Genomic DNA, 23,680 nt, shown 5'->3' on the forward strand with positions numbered 1-23,680 from the left:
TGTGTGTTCTGTCAGGCGCTTCAGTGCTTTTGTGTTGTGTGTTAAACAGTGTCGTCAGCCCTCTTGCTTCATGTATTAATGTTGCCTGTAGCGTCTGTAGATAAAGCATAGAGTGTGTGATGAACACGTGTGTCCACTCATGTTTGACCTGCGGCTGATGTTCTGCCTCTGCTCGTCTCCTGCTCGGGTCTTCAGGTCTTCAGCGACGCGTTTCCGCTGGATCCAGAGCTACTATCAGGAGCAGGACGAGTGGGCGCTGGACGACATCTACATCGGGCAGCAGTGTCCACAGATGTGCCACGGTCACGGCTGGTGCGATCACGGCCACTGCAGGTCAGAAACACACACACACACACACACACTGAGTCCACAGCCGGATCTCCTGATGTCCTGCTGTTTCTCCATTCACCTCATCCAGAGACTTTCGTTTATATCTATGTGTTGAGAAGTCTACATGTGCAGAATATATATGTGTATGTATAAGAGGTGATGCTGTCATGGAGCATCGGTCTTCAGAGTCTGCAGTGAGTGCTAAAGCGGACCCTGACCCGGGTTACAGAGCACAACTCATCTGCAGCGCTTCATCACTGCGTGTGGATGACATGTGGAGGCCTGAGATCAGTGCTGATGCGCATCGCTGAGCTTTATTACACTCCAGACCATAAATGATGAGCAGGAGACCAGGCGTCCTTCACTATCACACACACACACACACACACACGTGCACGGGCGCTCTTTCCTACACTCTACACTTAAACACCGCGCAGCACACACCGCTTTTATTCTCAGCAAATGATCATTTCCCTCAACAGACTACTGTATTATTATTTTTCTACATGATTTTAACTAAGCGTCCTTACTCAATGACTGAAATAAATCCATTATAATTATGATTATAAGTGAAATATTATTTAGATCCTCGAGAGGATTCGAGTGATAATGAAGGGTTAAAGCACAGGGCTCAAACTCAGTTCCTGGAGGCTCGCAGCTCTGCACAGCTCTGCTCCAACCCTAATCAAACACAGCTGATCCACTAATGAAGGTGTTCAAGACTAAGATTAGGGTTGGAGCAGAACTGTGCAGAGCTGCGGCCCTCCAGGAACTGAGTTTGAGCCCTGTGCTTTAGTCATATCAGTAATGGAGAATGAGGAATCTGCTCTCCTCTGTCTGTCTGTCTGCCTGCAATATGTTCAGTGTGTGTGTGTGTGCCTGCAATGTGTGTCAGTGTGTGTGTGTGTGTGTGTGCGTGTGTGTGTGTGTGTATGTGTGTGTCCTCTACTGTGTGATGGCTGAAGGTGGCGCTGGAGATTTATAGAGTCTCTGCTGGATCAGTGTGGAGCCATAAAGCTTCTTCATCCCGACGATGGGCTGATCAGTGTGTGTGTGTGTGTGTGTGTGTGTGTGTGCAGGTGTGATGAGGGCTTCTCGGGCTCGGAGTGTGTGCCGGTCAGCCCTCTGTCCTCCAGTGTCCTCTCAGACTTCGAGACTGTGGAGAGTCTGCTGTCCGTCTGGCAGGAGGTGACGGGGGGAGAGCTGGTGCTGCCGGAGCAGGGCTGCGGGGTGGTGTCCTCGGGGTCCTCACTGTACTTCAGTAAGGTGTGTGTGTGTGTGTGATGAGTGGATGAACTGTTGCTGTCGAAGCTGCTAGACACACAAGATAATGAGCAGTTAACAGCAGAATCTACACATTAACTGGTCATGAGTGTTTATCTGGACACTGGTCTACTCACCCTCATGTTGATGTTGTCCTGCTGGCTGTGAACGGGCCTTCAGTCTCTCCTCATCAGTAATGCAGTGTGTCGCCCTCTGCTGGTCAGGCTGGACTGCGGCAGCTGCTCAGCGCAGATTTAGACACGGAGTGGGCGGAGTTTGTGCAGTTCTACCTGCGGATGGGCGGAGGCGGAGCTGAGTGTAACCAGGGCGACAGCAGGGAGGAGGGGCTTCTCCTGCAGTACAGTAATGATGGAGGCATCAGCTGGGGTCTGATAGCAGAGATGTACTTCACCGACTTCACCAGGCCACGGTGAGAGCGCTCGCTTAGGAAACAGCACTGCAGCTGCACAACAACAGCGCTGTGCTCTACTAATGAGCTTTTCTACATAATTAACCACAATACACATTATTTAAGATTCTGTTTCTTATTATTAGTTTACTGCACACTGCACAAAAGGGTTTTAGCACTTTAGCACTTTAGTTTCTGTCTGGATTCTGGTCCAATTATCTCCAAACTCTTAAATCAAGAAGCACAAAATATAGTCTTGTGTTCAGAAATACTGAAAAACAGAATAAGAAAAACAGTCTTATGCCAAGAGGAAAAACGAGAGTATTCTCTTCCTCCATTATCAGATTATTCTCTTCCTCCATTATCAGATTATTCTCTTCCTCCATTATCAGATTATTCTCTTCCTCCATTATCAGATTATTCTCTTCCTCCATTATCAGATTATTCTCTTCCTCCATTATCAGATTATTCTCTTCCTCCATTATCAGATTATTCTCTTCCTCCATTATCAGATTATTCTCTTCCTCCATTATCAGATTATTCTCTTCCTCCATTATCAGATTATTCTGTTCCTCCATTGTCAGATTATTCTCTTCCTCCATTGTCAGATTATTCTCTTCCTCCATTATCAGATTATTCTCTTCCTCCATTATCAGATTATTCTCTTCCTCCATTATCAGATTATTCTCTTCCTCCATTATCAGATTATTCTCTTCCTCCATTATCAGATTATTCTCTTCCTCCATTATCAGATTATTCTCTTCCTCCATTATCAGATTATTCTCTTCCTCCATTATCAGATTATTCTCTTCCTCCATTATCAGATTATTCTCTTCCTCCATTATCAGATTATTCTCTTCCTCCATTATCAGATTATTCTCTTCCTCCATTATCAGATTATTCTTTTCCTCCATTATCAGATTATTCTCTTCCTCCATTATCAGATTATTCTCTTCCTCCATTATCAGATTATTCTCTTCCTCCATTATCAGATTATTCTCTTCCTCCATTATCAGATTATTCTCTTCCTCCATTATCAGATTATTCTCTTCCTCCATTATCAGATTATTCTCTTCCTCCATTATCAGATTATTCTCTTCCTCCATTGTCAGATTATTCTCTTCCTTCATTATCAGATTATTCTCTTCCTCCATTATCAGATTATTCTCTTCCTCCATTATCAGATTATTCTCTTCCTCCATTGTCAGATTATTCTCTTCCTCCATTGTCAGATTATTCTCTTCCTCCATTATCAGATTATTCTCTTCCTCCATTATCAGATTATTCTCTTCCTCCATTATCAGATTATTCTCTTCCTCCATTATCAGATTATTCTCTTCCTCCATTGTCAGATTATTCTCTTCCTTCATTATCAGATTATTCTCTTCCTCCATTATCAGATTATTCTGTTCCTCCATTGTCAGATTATTCTCTTCCTCCATTATCAGATTATTCTCTTCCTCCATTATCAGATTATTCTCTTCCTCCATTATCAGATTATTCTCTTCCTCCATTATCAGATTATTATCTTCCTCCATTATCAGATTATTCTCTTCCTCCATTATCAGATTATTCTCTTCCTCCATTATCAGATTATTCTCTTCCTCCATTATCAGATTATTCTCTTCCTCCATTATCAGATTATTCTCTTCCTCCATTATCAGATTATTGTCTTCCTCCATTATCAGATTATTCTCTTCCTCCATTGTCAGATTATTCTCTTCCTCCATTGTCAGATTATTCTCTTCCTCCATTGTCAGATTATTCTCTTCCTCCATTGTCAGATTATTCTCTTCCTCCATTATCAGATTATTCTCTTCCTCCATTATCAGATTATTCTCTTCCTCCATTATCAGATTATTCTCTTCCTCCATTATCAGATTATTCTCTTCCTCCATTATCAGATTATTCTCTTCCTCCATTATCAGATTATTCTCTTCCTCCATTGTCAGATTATTCTCTTCCTCCATTATCAGATTATTCTCTTCCTCCATTATCAGATTATTCTCTTCCTCCATTATCAGATTATTCTCTTCCTCCATTATCAGATTATTCTCTTCCTCCATTATCAGATTATTCTCTTCCTCCATTATCAGATTATTCTGCTTCCTCCATTGTCAGATTATTCTCTTCCTCCATTATCAGATTATTCTCTTCCTCCATTATCAGATTATTCTCTTCCTCCATTGTCAGATTATTCTCTTCCTCCATTATCAGATTATTCTGTTCCTCCATTATCAGATTATTCTCTTCCTCCATTATCAGATTATTCTCTTCCTCCATTGTCAGATTATTTTTCTTCCCTCCATTTAATCAGATTATCTCTTCCTCCATTGTCAGATTATTCTCTTCCTCCATATCAGATAATTCTCTTCCTCCATTATCAGATTATTCTCTTCCTCCATTATCAGATTATTCTCTTCCTCCATTATCAGATTATTCTCTTCCTCCATTATCAGATTATTCTCTTCCTCCATTATCAGATTATTCTGCTTCCTCCATTGTCAGATTATTCTGCTTCCTCCATTATCAGATTATTCTCTTCCTCCATTATCAGATTATTCTCTTCCTTCATTATCAGATTATTCTCTTCCTCCATTATCAGATTATTCTCTTCCTTCATTATCCGATTATTCTCTTTCCTTCATTATCAGATTATTCTCTTCCTCCATTATCAGATTATTCTCTTCCTTCATTATCAGATTATTCTCTTCCTCCATTATCAGATTATTCTCTTCCTTCATTATCAGATTATTCTCTTCCTCCATTATCAGATTATTCTCTTCCTCCATTATCAGATTATTCTCTTCCTCCATTATCAGATTATTCTCTTCCTCCATTATCAGATTATTCTGCTTCCTCCATTATCAGATTATTCTCTTCCTCCATTGTTAGATTATTCTCTTCCTCCATTATCAGACTATTCTCTTCCTCCATTATCAGATTATTCTCTTCCTCCATTATCAGATTATTCTCTTCCTCCATTATCAGATTATTCTCTTCCTCCATTATCAGATTATTCTCTTCCTCCATTATCAGATTATTCTCTTCCTCCATTATCAGATTATTCTCTTTCTCCATTATCAGATTATTCTCTTCCTCCATTATCAGATTATTCTGTTCCTCCATTATCAGATTATTCTCTTCCTCCATTATCAGATTATTCTCTTCCTCCATTATCAGATTATTCTCTTCCTCCATTATCAGATTATTCTCTTCCTCCATTGTCAGATTATTCTGCTTCCTCCATTATCAGATTATTCTCTTCCTCCATTATCAGATTATTCTCTTCCTCCATTATCAGATTATTCTCTTCCTCCATTGTCAGATTATTCTGTTCCTCCATTATCAGATTATTCTCTTCCTCCATTATCAGATTATTCTCTTCCTCCATTATCAGATTATTCTCTTCCTCCATTATCAGATTATTCTGCTTGTTTTCAGGAGATTCTCTCTTCATTTTGACTCATTATTCTGAACACAACACTATATCTTTGCTGGTCTAGAAAATGCTGACTGATGTAAGAATGATTAGATATGTAAACCAGACAGAATCTCTCAGTAAGCGCCGCATGTTTGCAGTGCAGTCAACATTATTTCTATGATATTATTTGTATTTACCAATAAAAGGGTTTGATTTCTCCTGGAGTTGATCTGCTGAATAATTCCTCAGAGTCTGCTGTATTTTAGTGCATATGAAGCCTGCCGTCTCCTGAGCACTGTATAGATTAAACTCCTCTGCTTGTGTGTGTGTGTGTGTGTGTGTGTGTGTGTGTGTGTGTGTGTGTGTGTGTGTTTAGGTTTGTACACTATGAGCTGCCGCTGGCCTCTAAGACCCCCTGCACACGGTTCCGCTGGTGGCAGCCGCTGCACTCGGGCGAGGGCTACGATCAGTGGGCGATTGATGACGTGATCATCCTGTCTGAGCGGCAGAAACACATCGTGCCCGCTGCAGACCCCACACTGCCACAGGTACACACACATGCGCACACACACACACTTCCTACTCAGAGCTTTCGTCTTGTTTTTACTCCAAATATCTAAAAACTCTTAAAAACCCGAGCAGCATCCTCTAGACGTAACACACTGCGTCTCCTTCACTAATGATCACGTGTGTTTCTTATACTTATATGCACAAAAATGTTCTGTCTAATTCACCACACGAGCATACATACACACACACACACACACACACACGCACACACACACACACACACACACACACACACTCACACACACACACACACACACACACACACACGCGCACGCGGACGCACACGCACACACACACGCGCACACGCACACACACACACACACACACACACACACGCACACACACACACACACACACACACTAGATTTCTCTTTGATGACATTACTCTGCTCCCCCATTGGCTGATTATTCTGCTGAAAAACTCCCTTCATTCTGACTCATTGAAACTGACTCTGAACACTGCAGTATCTGGTGTTTATCCAGGAAATGCTTCTTAATTATGAGTGTAGTGTGTTCTGCTGGGTTCTGCTGGGTTCTGCAAAGTTCTGCTGGTCTGCGGTGCGGATGCAGAACTCCTGATTCTGTGTGTTTCTCTGCAGAACTTCTACGAGAAGCCGGCGTTCGACCATCCGCTCAGCCAGATGAGTGTGTGGCTGCTGCTGGGGAACGAAGGCCTGGAGAAGGAGCAGAACGCCAGCTTCTGCTCGCCCGCGCCCTCCGCCATCATCTTCGGCCGCGCGGATGGAGACCGGGTGGCAGTGACCCGAGACCTGGCGCTGCGGCCCGGATACACACTGCAGTTCAAGGTGCTGATGGAGAACACACCAGTAGATCTGCTGTAACACACACACACACACACACACACACACACACACACACACGCTAGAGTCGTCTTTACACACCCATGTTCTGCTGAACATGAATGTGTACAGATGACTCTGTTGTGTGTGTGTGTGTGTATCTCCCCTCCTCAGCTGAATATAGGCTGTGAGTCGGTGTTCAGTGCGTCGGCGCCGGTGCTGCTCCAGTATTCTCATGACGCGGGCCGCACCTGGGCTCTGGTTCAGGACGGCTGTTTCCCAGAATCCCCTGCGGCGTCCGGCTGTGAGGGCAGCGGCCGTGAGCTCCGGGAGCCCAGCGTTTACTACACCGGGGACTACGAGCGCTGGACCCGCATCACTGTGGTGATACCACGAGCTGTGGCTGCCAGGTGACTACTGCTGGGTCATTTTTACAGTGCTGACCCCTGATAACCAGCCTGATGTGCGTGTGTGTGTGCGTGTGTGTGTGTGTGTGTGTTCAGCTTCTTTCTCTCTGAGTGTGGGTCTTTGCTAAAGCACAGTGAGGAGTCATGCTCTTTGAGTTTTCCAGTTTGTACACAGGTCCTCACGTGTCAGTCTAGTCTAATGTATATCCCACATCACCTGAAGCAGTTTTAGTATACAGGAAGTGATGAAATATCTGCATGGTGATGCTCTTTACTGATTATTTCAGTGACTGCAGCTTACAGTAATATGTTTGACCCATGCAGTGTGTTATTGTCTGAGTCCTCAACTGTAAGACTGGTGTAGTGCTGCAGGCTCGTAAGTCCCGAGTGCAGGCGCAGTGTTGATGAGGTCTGCGTGATCTTCTGTGTTTTCCAGCAAGACGCGTTTCCGCTGGTTCCAGGAGAGCAGTGTGTATCGGGACGCTCCCCCCTTCGCTCTGGACGGCGTCTACATCTCTGAGCCGTGCCCTAATCACTGCGGCGGTCATGGAGACTGCATCTCCGGAGTCTGCTTCTGCGACATGGGATACACTGGTAACACACTCACACATACACACACACACACACACACACACACACACACACACACACATATACCATCACACATGGACTGTGGGGGAAACCAGAGCACCCGGAGGAAACCCACGCGAACACAGGGAGAACATGCAAACTCCACACAGAAACACCAACTGACCCATCCGAGACTTGAACCTGAGACCTTCTTGCTGTGTGGCTATCGTGCTACCCACTGCGCCACCACTACAGTACACTGTAAACAAAATGTGTGTTGTTTCTAGTCCGCATATCTCCAAACTCTTCCATCAGTCAGTATTTTCTAGACGAGCACAGAGAGATGGTGTTGTGTTCAGAGTCATGAAGAGAGTTCCTCCTTAAATCGAGCAGAGTACTCTGATGTCAGTGTGAAATGAGATGATTGACTCACCCCAGTGGCATCGATATGATGTGATGTGCTTATGAATGTGTGTGCGTGTGTGTGTGTGTCTTTCTGTGTGTGTGTGTCAGTGGAGCTGGAGCGCTCCAGCTGTGTACCGTCTGCAGTGAGTCCCTCTGAGCTGTCGGACGGGTTCGAGGGTAAGCTGAGCGCGCAGTGGCAGAGTCTGAGCGGCGGGGCGGTGGGCGACGGCTGCGGGACCATCGGCGAGGGGAAAGGGCTGTACTTCAGCAGTCTGGGCCGGCGGGAGGCTCGCACCGCACCGCTGGACACCACACACACACGGTCAGAGCACACACACACACCGCTGACCACCACACATACAGTTAGAGCACACACTTGACAGTGAGTAAACTAACACACACACTCTTCTCACCCTCTGCTCTCCTGCAGGTTGGTTCAGTTCTACATTCGCATCGGGGGGAAGAACATGGGCTCCTCCTGCACTCGGCCCCGCACACGGAACGAAGGTGTGTGTGTGTGTGTGTGTGTGTGTGTGTGTTCATCAGCTGCACTGATGGAGTACAGGACTGACACACACAGAAAATTTCACATCTTGTCGAATAATTTCATCTTCTGCTGTGTGTGTGTGTGTGTGTGTGTGTGTGTGTGTGTGTGTGTGCAGGTGTGATCGTGCAGTTCTCCATCAATAACGGTGTGCAGTGGCAGCTGCTGCGAGAGCTCGACTTCAGTTCCTTCCTGGAGCCGCAGGTGGTGACCATCGAGCTGCCGGCGCCAGCCAAAACCCCACACACTGTGTTCCGCTGGTGGCAGCCACAGCAGGGTGAGCACACACACACACACACTCTACACACACAGACCTGCAGAACACACACTCTCCACCGCTGTGTGCTGCTGGAGGGGTAATGCTGCTCTCCCCTCAGGTAAACACTCGGCCCAGTGGGCTCTGGATAATGTTCTGATCGGGATGAACGACAGCTCCAGAAGCGGATTCTATGACACGTTTGACACGGCAGCGCCGCTCAGACACAACTGGTACCGAGTCACCGGAGGAGAACTGGTGGAGGACTGCCACACACACACCACTGTGCTCAACTTCAACTCTGAGGCGCTGGACAGTGAGTCTGACACACACACACACACACACACACACACACACACACACACACGTATGTATGTGTATTCGAGTGTAGCTCAGCTGACTGAAGTGTACGCGCGCGCGCGTGTGTGTGTGTGTGTGTGTCACAGAGCGTCCGCGGGTGGCTGAGAGCTGGGACTTCGAGGTGTCTGGCTCCTCCTTCCTGCAGTTTGAGCTGAGCTTCGGCTGCAGTAAGTCTGCATCTGCATCTCACGGTGTGCAACTGGAGTTCTCCACCGACTGCGGACGCCACTGGAGCCTTGTGCAGACCGAGTGTGTGCCACCCGCCATCGGCTGCTCAGCGTACACACAGCGCTCGGTATACAGCGCTCCGCAACACCTGCAGTGGAGGAGGATCACTGTATACCTGCCCAGCGCTGCCATGTAGGCCTCACTCACACAAACACACACACACACACACACACACACACACACACACACACACACATACACACACACACACACACAGAAGATGATAACAGCGGGCAAATGATAAATGATGGGCAAATGCTTTGTAATAATAATTTACTATTTTATTAAATAATATCAAGACATTTTGTAAGACTTTAAATTTAACTCAATAACTTCATAAAAACACTAAAATCTCCACATTTACAGACAGCACATCTAATCCAAAGGGTTTCATTTTACCAGCGTCACCATGACAGCACAGTAGTGCTACAGCTAACAGCAGGAACAAGAACACTACATAGAAATGTCCTGTATAAGTACATGGGCTATATATGGGTACATGTATATACATAAGTATATGGACACTCCTATATAGATATGTATATGGGCTAAATATGGGCACTCCTATATAGATATGTATATGGGCTAAATATATATGGGCACTCCTATACAGATAAGTATATGGGCTATATATGGGCATTCCTATAGAGATAAGTATATGGGCTATATATGGGCTATATATGGGCACTCCTATAGAGATAAGTATATGGGCTATATATGGGCACTCCTATATAGATAAGTATATGGGCTATATATGGGCTATATATGGGCACTTCTATATAGATATGTATATGGGCTATATATGGGCACTTCTATATAGATAAGTATATGGGCTATATATGGGCACTACTATACAGATAAGTATATGGGCTAAATATGGGCACTCCTATAGAGATAAGTATATGGGCTATATATGGGCTATATATGGGCACTCCTATAGAGATAAGTATATGGGCTATATATGGGCTATATGTGGGCACTTCTATATAGATAAGTATATGGGCTATATATGGGAACTCCTATATAGATATGTATATGGGCTATATATGGGCACTCCTATATAGATAAGTATATGGGCTATATATGGGCACTCCTATACAGATAAGTATATGGGCTATATATGGGCACTCCTATACAGATAAGTATATGGGCTATATATGGGCACTCCTATACAGATAAGTGTGGGCACTCCTATATAGATAAGTATATGGGCTATATATGGGCACTTCTATATAGATATGTATATGGGCTATATATGGGCACTCCTATATAGATATGTATATGAGCACTCCAATATAGATGAGTATATGGGATATATTAGATGAGTATATGGGATATGTATGGGCACTCCTATATAGATATGTATATGGGATATATATGTGCACATGTGTATAGATGAGTATATGGGATATATATGTGCACATGTGTATAGATGAGTATATGGGATATATATGTGCACATGTGTATAGATGAGTATATGGGATATATATGTGCACATGTGTATAGATGAGTATATGGGATATATATGTGCACATGTGTATAGATGAGTATATGGGATATATATGTGCACATGTGTATAGATGAGTATATGGGATATATATGTGCACATGTGTATAGATGAGTATATGGGATATATATGTGCACATGTGTATAGATGAGTATATGGGATATATATGTGCACATGTGTATAGATGAGTATATGGGATATATATGTGCACATGTGTATAGATGAGTATATGGGATATATATGTGCACATGTGTATAGATGAGTATATGGGATATATATGTGCACATGTATATAGATGAGTATATGGGATATATATGTGCACATGTGTATAGATGAGTATATGGGATGTATATGTGCACATGTATATAGATGAGTATATGGGATATATATGTGCACATGTATATAGATGAGTATATGGGATATATATGGGCACATGTGTATAGATGAGTATATGGGATATATATGTGCACATGTATATAGATGAGTATATGGGATATATATGTGCACATGTGTATAGATGAGTATATGGGATATATATGTGCACATGTGTATAGATGAGTATATGGGATGTATATGTGCACATGTGTATAGATGAGTATATGGGATATATATGTGCACATGTGTATAGATGAGTATATGGGATATATATGTGCACATGTGTATAGATGAGTATATGGGATATATATGTGCACATGTGTATAGATGAGTATATGGGATATATATGTGCACATGTATATAGATGAGTATATGGGATATATATGTGCACATGTGTATAGATGAGTATATGGGATATATATGTGCACATGTGTATAGATGAGTATATGGGATATATATGTGCACATGTGTATAGATGATTATATGGGATATATATGTGCACATGTGTATAGATGAGTATATGGGATATATATGTGCACATGTATAAAGATGAGTATATGGGATATATATGTGCACATGTGTATAGATGAGTATATGGGATATATATGTGCACATGTATATAGATGAGTATATGGGATATATATGTGCACATGTGTATAGATGAGTATATGGGATATATATGTGCACATGTATAAAGATGAGTATATGGGATATATATGTGCACATGTATATAGATGAGTATATGGGATATATATGTGCACATGTATATAGATGAGTATATGGGATATATATGTGCACATGTATATAGATGAGTATATGGGATATATATGTGCACATGTGTATAGATGAGTATATGGGATATATATGTGCACATGTGTATAGATGAGTATATGGGATATATATGTGCACATGTGTATAGATGAGTATATGGGATATATATGTGCACATGTATAAAGATGAGTATATGGGATATATATGTGCACATGTGTATAGATGGGTATATGGGATATATATGTGCACATGTGTATAGATGAGTATATGGGATATATATGTGCACATGTGTATAGATGAGTATATGGGATATATATGTGCACATGTGTATAGATGAGTATATGGGATATATATGTGCACATGTGTATAGATGAGTATATGGGATATATATGTGCACATGTATATAGATGAGTATGTGGGATATATATGTGCACATGTATATAGATGGGTATATGGGATATATATGTGCACATGTGTATAGATGGGTATATGGGATATATATGTGCACATGTGTATAGATGAGTATATGGGATATATATGTGCACATGTGTATAGATGAGTATATGGGATATATATGGGCACATGTGTATAGATGAGTATATGGGATATATATGTGCACATGTATATAGATGAGTATATGGGATATATATGTGCACATGTGTATAGATGAGTATATGGGATATGTATGTGCACATGTGTATAGATGAGTATATGGGATATATATGTGCACATGTGTATAGATGAGTATATGGGATATATATGTGCACATGTGTATAGATGAGTATATGGGATATATATGTGCACATGTGTATAGATGAGTATATGGGATATATATGTGCACATGTGTATAGATAAGTATATGGGATATATATGTGCACATGTGTATAGATGAGTATATGGGATATATATGTGCACATGTGTATAGATGAGTATATGGGATATATATGTGCACATGTGTATAGATGAGTATATGGGATATATATGTGCACATGTGTATAGATGAGTATATGGGATATATATGTGCACATGTATATAGATGAGTATGTGGGATATATATGTGCACATGTATATAGATGGGTATATGGGATATATATGTGCACATGTGTATAGATGGGTATATGGGATATATATGTGCACATGTGTATAGATGAGTATATGGGATATATATGTGCACATGTGTATAGATGAGTATATGGGATATATATGTGCACATGTGTATAGATGAGTATATGGGATATATATGTGCACATGTGTATAGATGAGTATATGGGAAATATATGTGCACATGTGTATAGATGAGTATATGGGATATATATGTGCACATGTGTATAGATGAGTATATGGGATATATATGTGCACATGTATAAAGATGAGTATATGGGATATATATGTGCACATGTATAAAGATGAGTATATGGGATATATATGTGCACATGTATATAGATGAGTATATGGGATATATATGTGCACATGTATAAAGATGAGTATATGGGATATATATATGCACATGTATATAGATGAGTATATGGGATATATATGTGCACATGTATATAGATGAGTATATGGGATATATATGTGCACATGTGTATAGATGAGTATATGGGATATATATGTGCACATGTGTATAGATGAGTATATGGGATATATATGTGCACATGTGTATAGATGAGTATATGGGATATATATGTGCACATGTGTATAGATGAGTATATGGGATATATATGTGCACATGTGTATAGATAAGTATATGGGATATATATGTGCACATGTGTATAGATGAGTATATGGGATATATATGTGCACATGTGTATAGATGAGTATATGGGATATATATGTGCACATGTGTATAGATGAGTATATGGGATATATATGTGCACATGTGTATAGATGAGTATATGGGATATATATGTGCACATGTGTATAGATAAGTATATGGGATATATATGTGCACATGTGTATAGATGAGTATATGTGTACGTGAGTAACTTTGTGGTTTGTCAGTTAGTTATTATTTTACTCTGGATCACTGTTATGATGCTGCAGTGTAAGTATCTCCAACACTCTTTCTGTTCTCCACATGTGTGTGTGTGTGTGTGTTCTCTGTAGTTCTCCAAGAACCCGGTTCCGCTGGATTCAGCCTCACTTTGCTCCCGGAGCTGACGGCTGGGCGCTGGATAACGTGCTGCTGACGCCCGGCTGCCCCTGGATGTGCTCAGGACACGGCCTGTGTGATGGAGGACACTGTGTGTGAGTGTGTGTGTGTGAAACCGAGGATACTGTGTGTGTGTCTGTGTGTCTGTGAGTGTGCGTTTATAGTGTGTGTGTGTGTTCTCCTCAGCTGTGACCCGGGTTTCGGCGGGCCGCACTGTGTGCCTGCAGTCGCTCTGCCGTCCGTCCTGAAGGAGGATTTTAATGAGGTCCTGCGCTCAGACGTGTGGCCAGAGGTGTACGGCGCAGAGCGGGGAACACTGAGCGGAGAACCACTGAAGTCAGGAACCGCACTCATCTTTAAAGGAGTCAGTATCACACACACACACACACACCAGATCTGCCTCCTCCAGTTCAGTCTCTCAGTTGTGTGTGGTTCAGGTTCTCCTCTTTAATCTCCTATGATGGCTCTTGTACACACTTACGCTCACAGCAGTGTTGTTGAAGTGTTTTATCAGTGAGTGTGTTGATGGTGTGTTGTGCTGCAGGAGGGTCTGCGCATGCTGGTGTCAGCTGATCTGGACTGCACACACACACTCTACATCCAGTTCTCATTCAAGTTCATCACTAAGGGTGAGCATGAGTTACCTGTCTGACACCAACCCTGACCACCGCATGACCGCTGACTGCGTGTGTGTGTGTGTGTGTGTGTGTGTGTAGGAGTGCCGGAGCGCTCTCACTCAGTGCTGCTGCAGTATTCAGTGAACGGAGGGATCAGCTGGCTGCTGATAGATGAGTTTTATTTCCCCACATCCACTGACACACTGTTCGTCCACATGAGCCTCCCTGCCAGCGCACAGACCAACGCTACACGCTTCCGCCTGTGGCAGCCCTACAACAGCGGTGAGAGTACACACACACACACACACTCTCTCTCTCTCACACACACACACACACACACACACTCTCTCTCACACACACACACACACACACACACACAGACTCCAGTAGTAGGCGATGGCGAGCGCAGCTGTGGGTTGGTTTCAGGCTTTGTCCCATTACTACACTGGTCTTCTTGTCTGTCTGTGTTCCCTCAGGTAAGAAGGAGGAGGTGTGGGTGTTGGATGACCTGCTGCTGGACGGAGACTCCCTCAGCAGAGCGCCGCTGGTGCTGGACGGCTTTGAGTCCGGCCCACAGGAGCAGAACTGGCTGTTTTACCCTGGAGGAAACACCGGCTTCTACTGCCCGTACCAGAGAGCAGGAGCGTGAGTGTGTTCCCATCCACACCGCAGCACATACTGATGATACACACCGCAGCACACACTGATGATACACACCGCAGTTTAGCAGAGCCGTGGTGCTGGGCTGCTCCTCTACTGAGAATGGGCAGCTATATTATAACAGTAATGTTCTGCTGTTGTTCTTCAGGGAAGAGGACTCCGCCATGGTGTTCATGTCCAGCGAGCTCGGCGAACACTCCATCACCACCCGAGACATCGACGTCAACGAGAACACCGTCATCCAGTTCCAGGTGAAGCTCGTTCTGTCCGAACACTCTCACAGTAACACTGATCCGCTGATCCTCTTATTATCCTAGTCTAGATCAGCAATGAAGGGTTAGTTCACCCAAAACTGAAAAAGGCATCCCGCATATTGTACAGGATGGTCCTCCTTCAGTCTAATCCAGTCTGAGACGTTTATAGAATTAATTTTGGCTGTCAGCTCGACACCAGTGCAGGGCAGCTGGTTTTATCAGCAGTATGAACAAGCCCAATGAAGCGCCCCTAGTGCAAAGTATCCGCATTTAAAACTGCACATACTGTAAACTATACAGTACAAGTTGTGTAACTTCCGGCGACTGGCAGCCCATTGTACTCCTCTTTGCTGAAGTGCATCAGCGCCACCAGCTGGACAGGAGTGTGTTGTGTTGTCTCTGCATCAGTCACTTTGTGTCATGGAGGATGCGCTTTATTAGACTAGTTTCAGACTGCTGATATAAACCGCTGCTGTTGTAGATCATTTACACATTCAGATTAGAGTGACAGAAGAGATTCACACACACACACACACACACACACACACACACACACACACACACACACACACACACACACACACACACTTAATGTGTAAATGATGGGATGATGCTGATTGTTGTGTGAACACACCCTCTCCCGTGACTCCTGCTGTAGATTAACGTGGGCTGCACCGCCGAGAGCTCCTCGCTGAACCCCGTGCGTCTGGAGTTTTCTCGAGATTTCGGCGCATCGTGGCAGCTGCTGGTTCCGCTGTGTGCCGGGGGTCCAAGACTGAGCTCCCTGTGCTCCACTCAGCTGCACCCGGCCAGCGTGTACTACCCCGGAACCAGCCCACGCTGGAGGAGGGAGAGCATACCGCTGGGCACACTGCGGCTCTGTGGGTGAGTGAGTGAGTGAGTGAGTGAGTGTGTGTGTGTGTGTGTGTGTGTGTGTGTGTGTGTGTGTGTGTGTGTATATATATGTGTGTGTCTTCTGATGCTTTTCTGTGCTCTGCAGCTCTGTCAGGTTCCGCTGGTACCAGGGCTTTTTTTCGGGTGGTGTAGCTCCGCCCACCTGGGCTCTGGACAGTGTGTACATCGGGCCGCAGTGCCCAGGCATGTGCAGCGGGCGCGGTGTGTGTGTTCAGGGCACTCACTGTGACTGTGACCCGGGATACTCCGGTCCAGACTGCTCCATCGCGGATCTGCCCAATCCAGACTTCCTGAAGGAGGATTTTGAAGGTGTGTGTGTGTGTGTGTGTGTGTGTGTGTGTTAGAGGAACAACAGAACCCACACAATATTAATGACGAGGCACATGTGGATTAATATGTTGTTCAACACAGCACATCTTTCACAGGATTTCACATTATTATGTTTATCTTTTGGCTGTAATAAAAATACAGACTTTAAACCTGTAAAAACTGCTGTGCTCGATATTATCAGCCCCCTTAACAAATTATTCATTCTTTTTTTGGCTTAGTCCCTTATTCATCAGGGGTCGCCACAGCGGAATGAACCACCAACTATTCTAGCATATGTTTTACGCAGCGGATGCCGTTCCAGCTGCAACCCAGTACTGGGAAACACTCACACACACTCATACACTACGGCCAGTTTAGTTGATCAGTTCCCCTATAGCGCATGTGTTTGGACTGTGGGGGAAACCGGAGCACCCGGAGGAAACCCACACCAACACGGGGAGAACATGCAAACTCCACACAGAAACACCAACTGACCCAGCCGGGACTCGAACCAGCGACCTTCTTGCTGTGAGGCCACAGTGCTCACCACTGCACCACCGTACCCCCCTAACAAATTATTATTCGATTTTCTACAGAACACAGCATTGTTGTCCAATCACAAGCCTGATTAAAAATAAAACATTTAATCTAAATTGTACTGAATGCTAGTGTGCTGTGATTAATGTAACGATGATCAGTTATTCGAGACGAGTTATTGAACTATTGTGTGTATAAAGGTGTAGCAGGCGTTGAGCAGGACTATAAATATATAATAAATGCTAATAACTGTCTTCATCTGTATACAGTAAACATCATCATCATTCTACCGCTGTGATTGTGTGTCAGGATCGGTTCTGGAGTCTGAGCACTTCCGGCTGATGAGTGGAGGAAAGCCGTCCAGGAAGTGCGGCATCACCACCAGCGGGAACCACCTGTTCTTCAGCGAGGACGGCCTGCGCATGCTGGAGACGCTGGACCTGGACCTGTCCAACGCTCGGTACAGCAGACCCCCCCACACACACTCTCTGCAGATGGAGCGCACGTGTTCAGTGTGTGTGTGTGTGTGTGTGTGTGTGCAGGTTCATCCAGTTCTTCCTGCGGCTGGGCTGTGGGAAGGCGGCCCCGGACCCGCGCTCTCAGCCAGTGCTGCTGCAGTTCTCGGTGGACGCGGGCCTGACCTGGACTCTCCTGCAGGAGTTCCTGTACAGCAACAGCAGTAACCAGGCTCACCTGGTGGCCCTGGAGATCCCGCTGAGAGCGCGCACACCCGCGACACGCCTGCGCTGGTGGCAGCCATCCGAGAGCGGACACTTCCACAGCCCCTGGGTCATCGATAAAGTATGACCACACACACACAAACACAACAGAATGAACACGTTACACACGTGTGTCTGTATTGATATGAACCCTGTCTCTGTGTGTGTGTGTGTGTCTGTGTGTGTGTGCGTGTGTGTGTGTGTGTGCGTGTGTGTGTGTGTGTGTGTGTGTGTGTGTGTGTGTGTGTGTGTGTGTGTGTGTGCGTGTGTGTGTGTGTGTGTGTGTGTGTGTGTGTGTGTGTGTGTGTCTGTGTGTGTGTGTGTGTGTGTGTGTGTGTGTGTGCGTGTGTGTGTGTGTGTGTGTGTGTGTGTGTGTGTGTGTGTGTGCAGCTGGTGGTAGGTGGCAGTGCCAGTGGCTGGGGGCCGCTGGAGGATGATTTCTCCTCCACAGACGGGCGCTCCTGGCTGCTGCACCCGGGCGGCACACGGATGCCAGTGTGTGGGTCCGATGGCGCAGCGTTCGCGTTCATCGAGAAGTCAAACACTCGCTACGGCGTCACCACCGACATCAGCCTGGGGCCCGACGCCTTCATACAGTTCGACTTCTCCGCATCCTGCTCCGTCACATCCTCCTGCTACAGTACGTCTGTGTGTGTGCTTATGGCGTGTGTGTGCATGCTGACACTGCGTGTGTACACTGACTGCGGGTTCTGGCATGTGTGTGTGCAGCGGTGGAGCTGGAGTATTCTCTGGATCTGGGTCTGTCATGGCTGCCGCTGGTCAGGGATTGTCTTCCTGCGAGCGCCGACTGCTCCTCATACACACTGCAGCGGCTGCTGGTGTCTGACACCTACAACAAGTGGGGCAGAGTTACTCTACCCATACCACACTACGCCAGGTAAACACACACACACACACACACACCAGCTCAGGGGAAACACACAGCTGTGCTAACCAGACACTGTGAGCTGAGGCACATTTACACTAGTGTGTGAGGGTAAAACACTATGGTGTGGATAGTGTTCCAGTCGGCGTCCACACTGCAGCATCAGCTCATGTTTGAGGACACTGACGACTGCGTTATAAAAGTGGACAGCTCTGCCTTTCTCTTCACCTGAGGGTTGAAGACATACAGATGGAGATCAGATGAAACGCATGATCGAGCTCCTGGAGTGTGTCCTGGGTCGCTCTGATGGACTCCTGATGCTCAAGCGAGCTGCATGTTATAGAAAACTGTGACTAGCACAGAAATCCAGTCACTGAACTCGCTCAGACTGAGGTGAAAGCTGTTCCTCCAATCACGCCTCTGCAGGTTTCACTGTCGTCATGTGGACGTTGAAGAGCCCAGCAGAACAACCCAGACCCCAGACTGCTCTAATAACCTCTAATAAATAACTGTCCATCCTGTAAGCACAAACTACAGAGAGACCACAGAGACAGACCCCAGCCCACAGGTACAGGGGCAACCCTTTCCTTCATCAGGGAAAGTGTCCGTGTACCATGGAGAATAACCCAGCTCGCATTCGATAACCCAGCCATCAGACTGCACCACACTTAGTGACGTCCCGCTCCTCAGTTTATTCTCCTCAACAAGTGTTTTTGAGTTGCGGTTACTCTGACCTGTTAGCTAGAACCCTTTCGCCCTGGGAGAGCCTACAGGGGCGTCAGTCCTCAGAACACACGGCTCACTGGGTCATTCAGGCACTCACACTCCTCCAACACGATAAGCTGGCGGTCTAGGAGAGGAATATAAAATCCACAGAGTGAGGACACACACCTGTAACCGCTGAGCTTTCTTCTGTCCTGTCATTCATTGCTCTGAGTGAGTTCTGCATCATCATGTGATCCTGTGAAATGAGAGTCCCACACACAGAAAGCCTCATCCAGAGAAGCCAAGCCTCCTGGTGTGTGTGGCTGTGCTGCTGTGACGTGTGTTATCATGTGTTTAGACCGGTGTAGTAACGACAGCAGAACTGAGCGCTCCTGCTGCTGTTTCAGGTCCTCAGCCACGCGGTTCCGCTGGTTCCAGCCGGCTCCCTTCGATAAGCAGCAGACCTGGGCTCTGGATAACCTGTACATCGGGGACGCCTGCGCAGACATGTGCTCGGGCCGCGGACGCTGCAGACGGGGCGCCTGTGTGTAAGTCTGTGTGCATGTGTGTGTGCTGCAGATGCTCTCCTTCTGCAGGTGTGACCCGGGTGTGTGCGTGTGTGTGCTTGCATGTGTGTGTAAGTGTGGGTATGCGTGCATGTGTGTGTACGCTGCTGACGCTCTCCTCCTGCAGGTGTGACCCCGGGTGGTCCGGTGACTCCTGTGAGCAGCCGCTGGCGTCTCTGCCCGTGCAGCTGAAGGACAGTTTCAGCCGAGCGCCGGCGCTCACACACTGGCAGCTGCTGACCGGAGGGAAGATCAGCAGTGTGTGCGGGGCGGTGGCGTCCGGGTCAGCGCTGCACTTCAGCGGGGTAAACCTCTAGAACACACTCACACTGGTCTTTCACACTCAGTTAATATTGAGGAGACACACATTAATATTGAGAACATCCGTGGGCTCGAGTGCTGGAGATTGCGGCTCTCAGGCTTTAGCAGATTCTTCATTGTGTGTTTATGAGTTTCCTGGACCGCCGGCGTCCGCTCTCGGAGGATCCGCAGCTCAGCAGACATCAATATGAGCATCATCAGAGCGTGACGTCTGCCTGCGGAGAGTTCTCAGATTCACATTCAGAAAGAGGAGTGTGATCCGGTCAGTGCGGTGACATCTGTGTGTCTGTGTGTGTGTGTGTGTGTGTCCAGAGCTGCTCTCGTCAGCTGGTGACGGTGGAGCTGAACCTGACCAGCGCTGAGTTCATCCAGTTCTACTTCATGTACGGCTGCATGGAGGCTCCGAGCACCCGCAGCCAGAGCGTCCTGCTGGAGTTCAGTGTGAACGCAGGCGTGAGCTGGAGCCTGCTGACCGAGATCTTCTACAACCACTACAGCAAGCCGGAGTGAGCGTCTGCACATCACTGAGGGAGATTACTGCTTTAGACTTCAGCTGATATCCTGCAGACTCTTACACATGTACAGTGATCCTCACGCTGTGGTATTGACCGTAGTGGCTGAGATATTACAGTTACTAGGTGACAGGACAGGTTGTGTTTTATCATTGGCAGATTACAGACAGTCCAGAGCGTCTGCAGAACCGTCTAAAGGGAAGATTGAGATTGACCACGGCGGGCCTCGCTTTAGCAAACGCATAATTCACCAATCAGACGAATCCAAGCACACAGAAATAGACAGACCTCCTCACCTTAACCATCTTCATCTTAAAGAATCCCCCATCCTCGCGGACTCCTTCCCCCTCTGTCTTAGCTTAAACAGGGCAGCGCTCAAGATTTACCCTCACAACGGTAGGGAGCACCGGGATGGAGGTTGCTCTGCACTCAGGGCTCTCTCTGGGACAGCATGCCTAACACACCTTTACTATTGATCATCAGCTAAGTGTGAACTCTGAGTAATGTTAGCTAGACCAGAGATCTGTAGGGACAGAGAATCTCAGCCGTGTTGAAGCCCACATCAGTAAATGCTGCATTACTGTACAGTAAATGTGGTGTGTATTAAAGCATGCTGTATTAAATTGTGTGTGTGTGTGTGTGTGTGTGTGCGTGCGTGCGTGTGTGCATGTGTGTGTGTGTGTGTGTGTGTGTGTGTGTGTGTGCGCGTGTGCGTGTCTTGCAGATTTGTGAATGTGCTGCTGCCCCCTGCTGCGCGCGTGGTGGGAGTGTGTGTGCGCTGGTGGCAGCCGCAGCATGACGGCGCCGAGCGCAGCGACTGGGCTCTGGATAATGTGCTGATCTCCGGCTCCGACACACACACACACATCTCCGACACCTTTGGAGGAGCGGCGGTGCCCAGCCATGAGCGCACGCCTGCTGACGGCACACACACACACCACAGCGGCTCACCCGCACTCCATGAGGAGACCATCGGTGGGACATCACACACACATACATACATACGCACACAGACAAACACACACACACACACACACTGATGCGGTTCTCCTGTGTTCCAGTAAGCGAGCACTGGCTGTTTTCTGAGGACTGCTCCGTCAAACACTTCTGCGGGTCTCCAGACGGGGTGATGGTGTGCGGGAGCAGCGACGGGCAGGAGGTGTACGCCGTCACACACGACATCATTCCTGCTAAAGGCTGGGTCATGCAGTTCAAGGTGAGCCATCCTGTGTGTGTGTGTGTGTGTGTGTGTGTGTGTGTGTGTGTGTGTGTGTGTGTACAGCAAAAACGGGAAAAACCTGTAAAACGTCCCCACAATTCACAAAACATGTATGTGTGTGTGTGTGTGTGTGTGTGTGTGTGTGTGTGTGTGTGTCAGATTGCGGTGGGCTGCAGTGTGCTGGAGAAGCCCGAGGAGCGGCAGGTTCATGTCCAGTACTCGGTGAACTTCGGCGTGAGCTGGAAGTATCTGGTGCCTCAGTGTTTGCCTGCGGACGCTCGCTGCGGCGGCTCGGTGTCACAACCCTCCGCATTCTTCCCTGCAGACGACTGGAGGAGAGCAGTGTATCCTCTGCCCGACAGCCTCGCAGACACGTGAGACACACACACACACACACACACACTCAGCACAGTCATAAAAAGCCCGCAATAACCTTAACGTTAAAGTATTTTCTCAGAAGATCTTTAAATATTTTACGTGTGTGTTCAGAATCCCCTAATGTGTATTTATAGAGCATTTTCAAATATGTTTGGTTGTGTTGTGTATCTTAAGGTAATGCTGTGTTTCTCAAGGCTGGTGTATTCTTCTGTGTCGAGTGATCGGCGTGACCCACGGCGCCTGACTTGTGTGTACTCCTGCATTTGTTCTTCTGCTGCTGTCTGTGTTGCTCTGCAGTACCTCTCCTGAACACTAGCTGGCAGCAGGTGTTTCTGTTCCTCTGTGTCGAGTTTCTTCTCTGGTGTTTTGTTTTTCTCTGAACGCTGCCTTAATGTAGAGGTAGCTCAAACTCGCTCATTCAGAGGAGGGAACCGGCGGACATGCATGTGATAAACACTAAACTACAGTCTCCATCTGGAGCTCCATCATGGGACTCCACACGGGACACTCATCACAGTTAACAAGACGACAAATCACAGAGCTTGCGCTACGCGTCGTTGCAACGTAGTTACATTTTTGGAGAGATGCGTGTCAGCATCAGTGACAGCCACGGCGAGGGCGGTGCGACCAGAGCATACACGTGCGCCTGACACAGAAGTATAAATCAGCCTTCAGTGCTGCTCAGGGAGTCGCTCCTGACAGTCAGCTGTG

The 23,680-nt window shown here is 46.1% G+C and overlaps 1 protein-coding gene across 1 annotated transcript in view; it reads left to right on the forward strand.

The window, feature by feature from the left end:
• reln (reelin) overlaps positions 1-23,680 on the forward strand; it is a gene marked incomplete at its 5' end in the record, with an annotated part of 35,002 nt that overhangs the window by 4,588 nt on the left and 6,734 nt on the right. The window contains 30 exons of the mRNA XM_056467426.1: positions 196-333; positions 1,410-1,596; positions 1,818-2,023; positions 5,803-5,974; positions 6,596-6,802; positions 6,971-7,206; positions 7,640-7,797; positions 8,287-8,500; positions 8,609-8,685; positions 8,841-8,999; positions 9,100-9,294; positions 9,425-9,698; positions 14,326-14,466; positions 14,558-14,735; positions 14,916-15,000; positions 15,088-15,270; positions 15,465-15,633; positions 15,797-15,899; positions 16,561-16,787; positions 16,903-17,126; positions 17,973-18,123; positions 18,206-18,464; positions 18,773-19,022; positions 19,112-19,280; positions 20,381-20,521; positions 20,667-20,844; positions 21,173-21,366; positions 22,097-22,347; positions 22,434-22,588; positions 22,751-22,965. Of these exons, the coding sequence (XP_056323401.1) occupies positions 196-333; positions 1,410-1,596; positions 1,818-2,023; positions 5,803-5,974; positions 6,596-6,802; positions 6,971-7,206; positions 7,640-7,797; positions 8,287-8,500; positions 8,609-8,685; positions 8,841-8,999; positions 9,100-9,294; positions 9,425-9,698; positions 14,326-14,466; positions 14,558-14,735; positions 14,916-15,000; positions 15,088-15,270; positions 15,465-15,633; positions 15,797-15,899; positions 16,561-16,787; positions 16,903-17,126; positions 17,973-18,123; positions 18,206-18,464; positions 18,773-19,022; positions 19,112-19,280; positions 20,381-20,521; positions 20,667-20,844; positions 21,173-21,366; positions 22,097-22,347; positions 22,434-22,588; positions 22,751-22,965 (5,496 nt within the window). The remainder of the gene's footprint in view (positions 1-195; positions 334-1,409; positions 1,597-1,817; positions 2,024-5,802; positions 5,975-6,595; positions 6,803-6,970; positions 7,207-7,639; positions 7,798-8,286; positions 8,501-8,608; positions 8,686-8,840; positions 9,000-9,099; positions 9,295-9,424; positions 9,699-14,325; positions 14,467-14,557; positions 14,736-14,915; positions 15,001-15,087; positions 15,271-15,464; positions 15,634-15,796; positions 15,900-16,560; positions 16,788-16,902; positions 17,127-17,972; positions 18,124-18,205; positions 18,465-18,772; positions 19,023-19,111; positions 19,281-20,380; positions 20,522-20,666; positions 20,845-21,172; positions 21,367-22,096; positions 22,348-22,433; positions 22,589-22,750; positions 22,966-23,680) is intronic.

Source organism: Danio aesculapii, chromosome 10, assembly GCF_903798145.1.
Source record: "Danio aesculapii chromosome 10, fDanAes4.1, whole genome shotgun sequence".
In the NCBI taxonomy this organism is placed as follows: domain Eukaryota; kingdom Metazoa; phylum Chordata; class Actinopteri; order Cypriniformes; family Danionidae; genus Danio; species Danio aesculapii.